This window comes from Jaculus jaculus, chromosome 13, assembly GCF_020740685.1.
Source record: "Jaculus jaculus isolate mJacJac1 chromosome 13, mJacJac1.mat.Y.cur, whole genome shotgun sequence".
In the NCBI taxonomy this organism is placed as follows: Eukaryota; Metazoa; Chordata; class Mammalia; order Rodentia; family Dipodidae; genus Jaculus; species Jaculus jaculus.
In genome coordinates this window covers 35,449,147-35,458,392 of record NC_059114.1, presented here as the reverse complement: position 1 = coordinate 35,458,392, position 9,246 = coordinate 35,449,147, and the positions used below count along the sequence as shown (strand labels likewise).

The 9,246-nt window shown below is 40.8% G+C and overlaps 1 protein-coding gene across 6 annotated transcripts in view; it reads left to right on the top strand.

Annotated features, from left to right (window-relative positions):
- Window positions 1–330: 330 nt before the first annotated feature.
- Window positions 331–9,246, top strand: part of Fbxo38 (F-box protein 38) — a 67,996-nt gene continuing 59,080 nt past the window's right edge. For 5 of the 6 annotated variants that reach the window (XM_004664746.2, XM_045132380.1, XM_045132383.1 and 2 more), the window contains exons 1-2: window positions 331–455; window positions 8,129–8,315. In XM_004664746.2, the coding sequence (XP_004664803.2) occupies window positions 344–455; window positions 8,129–8,315 (299 nt within the window). In that variant the 5' untranslated portion in view covers window positions 331–343. Of the gene's footprint in view, window positions 578–8,128; window positions 8,316–9,246 lie in introns of all 6 variants that reach the window. The other variant, XM_045132382.1, reaches the window with a different exon arrangement.

The window sequence follows — 9,246 nt, the reverse complement described above, 5'->3', positions numbered from 1 at the left end:
GCACCGTGGACAGTGCGGACAGGCTCCACCCAGCCCCGGAAGACAGCGCTCCGGGATGCCACGCTTAACATGGCCGCTACGTGCACCGTGGACACTGCGGGCAGGCCCCGCCCAGCTCCGGAAGACCGCGCTCCGGATTGCCACGCTTAACATGGCCGTCGCGTCCTTCCGGACGGGACGCGCACGCACCGTGGACACCGCGGGCAGGCCCCGCCCAGCCCCGGAAGACCGCGCTCCGGAATGCCTCGCTTAACATGGCCGCTACGTCCCTCCGGACGGAACGCGCACGCACCGTGGACACCGCGGGCAGGCCCCGCCCAGCCCCGGAAGACCGCGCTCCGGAATGCCCCAGCGGCAGCGGAAGCGGAAGCGCCTTGGAGGTGGGGGCCGCGGGAAGTCCCTGTGGCGTTTCTCCCCCTGTCCCAGCCACAATAACAGGCGGAGGGCCGGCATAGGTGAGGCAGGCCCGGTCCGGGAGGTGCGGGGCGGGGCGCGCGGCCGCATGGAGGGTCCGGGGCTCTCTGCCGCCTGGGCTCTCCTTCTGTGGCCCCTCGGTCTAGAGACCCGAGGGTGGACGGTAAGCATAACCCCTGGTCTCCTAGGCCTTGAGAGCGAGGCGCCCAGCTTTCCCCGGCCTCATTTTCCTCGAGAGACGGGAGATTTCGAGTGGAGTGGGGCACTCCCCCAACACTCACTCCGGCGTCACGAATTCCACGATTTTAATGTTGAGTTAGGCATAGGCCAGTAAATTAAGGGAGGCCTGCGTTAACCAGCTGAAGAAATGTCTCCGTAAGATAATATGAATACATCTTTGAAACGCTGCCACGACTGGGATCAGGAGCTCTGAGTTCGAGTTTTCCTATATCCACTTTGTGACCTTGTCCAGGTCCATTACCCGCCCTGTGCCACAGTTTGCTTATTCTGACCTTTAATGCATGCTCTTCCTGTATCCCGTATAACCAGGAATTGTCTGATGAAAGATGTGCACGGTGTTACTTTCCAGATACCAAGTCAGCCAAAGACAGTGGGACAGTTAAGGGAGTTCCTTGTGTACTGGGAAGCTTTTTCCAGAAAACTTTACCTAAACCAGCAGTATACATCACTCCGAAATGATAAAAGAGAGACCTTAGTTTTGTGCCAGGAACTGCTGTTTACTTTGATGGTTAATTGTAAGCATATCCCTTCCTGGTTTTGGATTTGGGGTTTCTCATTTGTCAAAGTGTTGGATTAGTTGCTAATCACCTTTCTAACCCCCCACCCCCGCTCCTGTAACAACTGAAAGCTAAAATAAAGCTCCTGTAAAGCTGTGATTGTTATTCTGGAGGAGGGAGAAATTATTGAGATGTGGAAGGTACATGTTATGTAATTATCAATTGAAAAATTTATAAGCTTGTAATTTTGAGAATTAATGTTTTAAACGATCAGCAGAGCCCCATCCATCACTTCAAAATTTGTGATGCTATAATTTAACTGCCCACTCCGTGTGAATAGTATACATGTTTCTCTGTGTATAAGTGGCAGTGTATCTACATGATACAGAAGAGACAAAGGAAACCTCGGTTTTAGTAACTAGGTGTTGTGACATAAAATTGGTTTGGAATTGGAATTAGAGGCCTGAATCTTTGCTACAGAAGTGTTATGTTCTACCTGTGTCACAGTAGGGAAAGATAGTTCACCATTCAGAATCACTTTCTTTTTCTTCTTTCTCTTCTTTTTTTAAAATGAAGGGTTGAACTAGATTCCTAGGTCCTTTCCAACACTGTAATTTTGTTTTTTGAGGTAGGGTCTCACTAGCCCACACTGACCCGGAATTCACTAGGTAGTCTCAGGGTGGCCTTGAACTCACAGCGATCCTCCTACCTTAGCCTCCTGAGTGCTGGGATTAAAGGCGTGGGCCACCACACCCGGCTAACACTGTAATTTTGTATTTCATACACCCCTCCCCATTTTTAAAATCAAAAGTGTGGTGGATGTGTGGCAATTTTTAGGCAAGAGAGTACGTCCTAGCCAGTAGGTATGATCTGTTAATATTAAGTAGCTGACATGCAAAATAACTTTGACCTAAGTTGAAGCCAATAGAACATAAAAGCATTAGGAACCTGAAGGGCTGGGAAGACCTTGATGATATAGGATCATTGAGGACATTGGGGTGCTTTTAATGGGAGAGGGTTCTTGTTTTGCTTGGTTTTGGTTTTTGAGGAGAATGAAATGTAATTTGGTCTATAATGAATTGAAGACTGAGATAATGAGCATGGTAGAATTTATCTCCAGGAATATATCAGCCTCATGGGGAGGCTTTGTTGCCATCTGCTTAGTAAACAGTAAATGAATGATTGAATAAAGGATAGATGGATGGATGGTTAGACACTAGTCATCAAGAGGAGTTGTTTCCAGGGAATTGCTCCTAGTTGGATAAATGTTGAGAAATTGATTTAGAATTGTGAAAAATTTATAAAAGGTCAGAGATTCCCAAATTTTTGGCCAGTTTTAAGAAAAGTTAATCTCTTCCCTATGAAGTATTAGTAAAAAAAGAAAGAAAGAAAGAAAGAAAGAAAGAAAGAAAGAAAGAAAGAAAGAAAAGTTAAAAAGAAAAAAATGTTCCAAAATGCATAGGTTGAACAGAAAAAGAATAATTAGAACAACCAGTCAGGGATAAATAAAAAATAATGATAGGCTAGAACAAGTGTAGGAAGAGTTTTAATTGTAAGATGTTTAGGGTACAAAAGAGTAGAAGTAAATATTTTTATAGGAATCAGTGATACCTATTTCAGAATATTGAACCATAAGTTTTTAAACACTTGTGATAGATTAAAAGAACTTGATTATATAAGCTAGGATATGTTGAAACATTAAGGATTAAAAAGACAGGCATAGTTTCAGGAACAAACCAAATGTATAGGAATATTACAGTTTCCTTGGGATGAGGAGTACAGGTGGATTGACAGAACTACAGAAGAGTATATTTTTCTTAAATTTATGTTTCATTGTAATATATATATACACATACACACACATATACATACATACATATATATATATATATATATATATATATATATATATATATATATATATGTATATATGTATGTATATATATGTGGTCACATTGTACCAAGTTGGTCTCAAACTCCTGATCCTCTTTCTTCCACCTCCTAAGTGCTATTGCTGTGTACCACCATGTGGTTCTGGGGTTCAAACCCAGTAGGCAAGCTGTGTAACAATTGAGCTATATCCCCAGCCAAGAAATTGTATTTTTAAAATTTTTATTTATTTTATTTTATTTTATTTATTTGAGACATCAGGGGTTTCAGCCACTATAAATGAACTCCCAAAGCGTGCATCACTTTGTGCATCTGGCTTATATGGGTCCTGGGTAATTAAACCTGAGTCATTTGGCTTTGCAGACAAGTACCCTAAGTGCTAAGCCATCCCTCAAGCCCAAGAAATTATATTTTTGAAGAGCTCTTGTTTGAAAGATACTGGCAAACAGCTGAGGCTTAAGAATGTGCTTGAGGGGCTGGAGAGATGGCTTAGCGGTTAAGTGCTTGCCTGTGAAGCCTAAGGACCCCGGTTCGAGGCTTGGTTCTCCAGGTCCCACGTTAGCCAGATGCACAAGGGGGCACACGCATCTGGAGTTCGTTTGCAGAGGCTGGAAGCCCTGCGCGCCCATTCTCTCTCTCTCCCTCTATCTATCTTTCTCTCTGTGTCTGTCTCTCTCAAATAAACAAATAAAAAATTAAAAAAAAAAAAAAAGAATGTGCTTGAGATGCCAGGACAAAGGAAAGCTTAAGGCCTGATAAGTAGGCAGCTGTGGAATGTTAATAGGCTCCTGTAAGCCCAAATTAGATTAGATTTGTGCTTGAGGGTGTGGTCAGGGGGCAGTCCTAATTGGAACATCCTGAAGCCCATCTCCAAGCACTGGGGCATAGCTCTGGAATGAAGGGAGACAGTTGCCTTAGCAGAGTAGTGATGTAATGATGGAGTGTGTAGTATTGGCTGGGCGGTCCAAACACACCTGATCTCTGACACACTTGAGCCAAGTGACTTTTCCTGGTTCTGTTTGCCCACCTGAAAATTGAAGAGCCAATTTTGGATAGAATCTGTATATTTTTGTGAACCTTTGAGATTCTGTTTGCAATGAGACCAGGAAAGGATATGCCACTTTCATCATATTCTCAGATGAGTTTGTAACACACAAAGTGTTTAATCTTATGGGATAGAATGCTATCAGAGTGATAATGCTTTTCAGGTTCAGAGCCTGAGCCTCCAGAATTTATGAACCCTAGAAACAGCACATAGTTCTCCAAAATACAGTCTTCACATATCTGTATTTGCCTGTATTTTATACTGTTATTTATACGCTCCCCACCCTCAGGATTACTCTGCTAAGCCTTCTGCAACTCATTGGTCTGGCTCTGCTTTTGGCAATTGGAATTGTCTTCAATTGCTGTTACCTTAGACCTTCCATACTTTGCAGTTTCTCAAGTGAAGGCCAAATGTGCAGTGGTACAGTTACAGAGGTGGGAAGAAAGGAATTAAAGAAAGCTAGTCATGGCAGTTTTCTTCTGGTTTCTCTTGCTTTTATCCCTCTTACCACTGAAACAGAAATGCAGTTAAGAAAGACACTGTGCCCTCTTGGGACTCTGCATGAGTTGCTTAATGATGGGGAGAACAAAGCCCCTTTCCTCTGTGCTAGGAAGCAACTTTTTGTCTGTTGTCAAGATTCATTGCAGTGAGGAAAAAATTAGAGATTCCTTCAGTGAGATTTGTCAATTTTCTTTCTCCTGAACATTTCTTACTTGGACAGGAGAGGGCTGGTAAGGCTCTATTAGAAAGATCTCTATCTACCAGAACAGAATTTCTTATAAGCCAGTATTTTTTTTTTCTTTTTGCTGTGTTTTCTTAGTTTTAAAAGAAAGACCATGAAAACCCCCTTACCATGACCTAAAAAAATCTCAAACAATTGAGGAAAACCTGAAGTAAAAGGAAAAGTTTACCACTTGTCCTCTCAGCCCTGTTGGTAATCACTGATAATAGTTTGTCATACAAACAGGTACATATGTCTTGTGGCCAAAAATAATCATACTTTAGACATATTCTATATCTTGTCTTTAAAAAAAAACATATGAATTCAGAGGAATGTTTTTAAAGATAGCTGGGCTTTGCTGTAGTCATGAGGATACAGTGGTGGGTGTCATTGAGGAAATCATTGTAGTAGTTTAGATGAAGGTTGATAGAGTCCTGAAAGCCTGTGGGAATTGATGTCAGAACATTGAGTAACCATAGGAAGTGAGGTCCTGAGTGTGTTTAGGGTGGTTAAAGTTTATTGAGAGCCGCAGTAACTGAAAAGAGAGCGTATGTACGTTTCAGAGAGAGTGTATGTATGTTTCAGAGAGAGGGAGTTTTGTACTTGTAGTAATTGAAGACCTAGAATGTGAACAGGGATTTCAGGTGAACTGACAAAGGACACCAAAGAGTGATGATATAGGGGTGAGTCGAGGATCAAGAGACCACCACTTGGAACCAAAGGAGAAGTGGTCAGAAGCACGTCTACTGACAGATAGGTCTGATGGAGGGAGCACTGGCAAGAAGCCATTGGATTTGATGACTACAAGTTCAAATTAACTGCAAACCATTTTCAGGAGCTATCATAAGATGGGAAGAATTATAAATATGAACTATATGAACTATTTCTCAAGAGATCTATTAGCCAGAATATGGTAAGTCTCCAAGAAAGCCAAAGTGGAAGTTACGAATTCACTGTTCTAGTTGTGTGCAGAATGCATTATAGCCTTACTGCCAGGTACCTGTTGGCACAAATCCACATAAAATTTTATTTCTCTGCCTTCCTAGACCACAGCTGGTCAGGACCAATCAATTTAGGGGTATGTTCAGGTTATGTGTGGGGTTCAGGGAGTTGTAAGCATGCTAGTACCTGCAAAAAGTAGCAGCAGGTCACCTTGCCATTAGAGAAGATGAAATCAGAACACACATGCATAGCCAAGCACGCAAAATAGGAGGATCACTTGCTCCCATCTACTGCTGAAGCAAAGGATCCTTGGAAGTATACCTAAGTTAGTATGTGATACCCTTCTCCCTCCCTGGGGTTCTGACCTTTCCTAGTGTATACACTTGTACTTGTCTTACTGCCCTGTACTTGTCTTCCAGCCTGTTGAGGATTAACACCCCTACTAACGGCCTTGCTTTTCACTTCATCCATTGCACCCCAACATTTTGGCTTTGTTTCAGTTCCTTAGCTCCTCTCCAGAGTTTAGCTCGAGCTCTTTGTACCTCCAAGAATGTTAACCTTCCTTGTATCCCTTTCCACTGGAATTGTTTTTGCTTTTGAGGTCAGCTCAGGCTGATGTGGAATTCACTGTGTAGTCTCAGGGTAACCCTCGAACTCACGGCGATCCTCCTACCATCCTACCCTGCCTCCCTAGTGCTGGGATTAAAGGCCTGAGCTACCATGCCTGGCCCTCCACTGGAATTCTAGACCCTCCTGTAATCATAGTCCAGTTGTTCCTTCTGTAGAAAAACCTGTGGCTCCTGTGTCTGTGCCATATGCTACTTTCAAACTACGTTTACCTTTTTTCCTCCTGAGGTAGTGTCTCTCTCCCAGGCTAACCTGGAGCTCATTCTGTAGTCCCAAGCTGGCCTCAAACACAATGATCCTTCTACCTCACCCTCACACCTGTCTTAAGTTTAATTTCTTTATACCTCTTAATCGCAACATGTAATTCTCAGCTCATTTACATGATTAATTGATGATCTCTTCCCTTGCTTCCAAGATTCTTTGGTGGTGTTGAACATACAATAGACAATCAGAAATAAGTACGTGAAGGCAATGTCTGAATCAACCAGTACCCCAGTGAACTTTCAACTTTCTTACCCTTGTCAATCCATACAACCTTCTCCATCTGTAATGCTATTAATGCAGGAGAGACTTTTCTGCATATGAACAGTTTTATATTTGGACCACCATCATTAAAATACTTATTCCTAGACAGTTTGACAGTTATGTGTCACTTCCAAGTACCAGTATGCAAAACAGAACAAATACTCTTCCTACTTTTTCCTTCCCCCCTTTCCCCTAGTAAGAGACTTTATTTTAAAAGCATATTCATACACAATATATACAAGTGAGCTAACTTTTTAATATTCAAGACAGGGGGAGGTGTTTATTCTTCTTTTGAAATTGAACATTAAATTGTGTTTCAGTTTTTGAGAAGGTCTGTAGTTTTTATAAGATTCACCAAGGTCTTATTCCCTCACTTTGTAGATGGAAGAACAAAGAATTTTAAAAGTTGACTCCAAATGTTGAAAGTAATTTGTGGTAGCTCCTGGAAGAACACCAGAGTTCCTTCTCCTGCCCTCTGCTGTATTAACTTATATGAAATGTGTCTTCTTACTGCTAATGACACTACAGATAGAAAAGGCAGCTGAGGTTGATAACTGGGAAGCAACAATACAAATTTGAAAATAGGATTCTTGCCAGATTTTTAGAAAATATATTTTTCTTATAAGGAGAAAGAGAGAGAGAATAAGTATGGATGCAGTTCAATAGGACCTTTTGCCCTATTGAATGAACTCCAGATATATGTGCCATTTTGTACACCTGGCTTTATGTAGGTACTGGGAAATTGAACTTGAATTAGGCTTGGCAAGCAAGTACCTTTAACTGCTGAGCCATCTCCCCAGTTCTGGTAAATTTTTGTTTTGCTTTGTTTTCAAGACCAGATCTCACTTCAGTCCACTGTGAACTGGAACTTATTTTGTAGCTCTAGGATGGCCTCAAATTCATGGTGATCCTCCCACTTCAGTCTTCCAAGTGCTAGATTAAGGGTACATGTCACCATGCTTGGCTCTTCCTGGATTTTTGTTCATTCTAAATAATGCATATTTATATTCAGTTGTTTTGTAGAAAAAGATGTTCTATGCATTTAGAATAGAACAAATTAATGCTTTTCTAATTTGAATATTACATATATACGATTCTAAGTATCAGTATTAAAACATTGCCTGGCATTTTCAAATAAGCATTGTTTTACTTTGATGGTAATAGTGATAATGTTGGGTTTGGGTTTGATGTGTTTCTTTAGTCTACTCTGTTCTGCTTGTTTTTCAGGTACCTGGAATATTAACCAAAGGGGAGATTTGCACTTGGATACTGAAAACAACACAGCAATGGGGCCACGAAAGAAAAGTGTTAAAACATGTCTCACGAATAGTGAAATCTCAGAGGAAGCAGTATCAGATGAAACAAAGGACTATATGAACCAACTTTCACATGAAGTACTTTGCCATATTTTCAGGTGAGCTTTAGGTTCATTTTCACACACCTTAAATGTGAAAGTTACAAACACTAATTCTGTGCTATTAATTAGTATAGTAGCCAGTAGCTTACATGGGTATTGGAAATTAAATTCAGTGAAATGAAAATACTGTTCCTCAATTATAAGTTTTAGTAGCCATTCGTAGCTAGTGGTTACTATATAGGATTGCACAGGACCTAGCCACATCAGTAATTCCTTCTGTCAGTTTTTTTGGACAGCCCTTCTCTATGTTAGCATTTTCAGGCATTTTAGAACTGTTATTGACTAGTAGATTTCTTGAGTTTTGTTATTTACAGCATCATGTACATATGCCAGTAAACAGTATTTCTGGCATTTTTTAGTATACTCAATGATGAATAACATTTTTCTCAGTATGCATGTTAGTAAAGCCAAAGCTTTGTGACAAAAAGACTTCATAGTATATTTGGTTTGCACATCAAACTTGTTTTGTGATTACTGTAAGACAAACAGTTTTGTTGTTGTTGTTTTTCTTCAAGGCAGGCTTTCACTGTAGTCCAGGCTGACCTGGAACTCACTGTAGTTTCAAGCTTGTCCTGAACTCACATTGATCCTCCTACCTCCACCTTTTAAAGATTAAAAACATTAAAGGCATGTACCACCACACCTAAGAACGCTATTCTTAAGTAAAACTTTATTTTTTTAACTTAAATTGCATTACAACAATTGAATAAAACAAAGCTGAAATATTTCATTCCAGTTTCCATTGCTGTCTTCTTTTAGTTATTACTCTTATTAATACTATTCAGAGAAACAAACTAGGTACTTCTCTGGAGTAGAGACCAAAGTTAGTATCCTTGGTCTACCATTTGCTAATTATGGACTCGTGATATATGCAAAGGTATTTTATAAGCATTCATTGAAATACACCTTTAAAGCACTCATCACATGT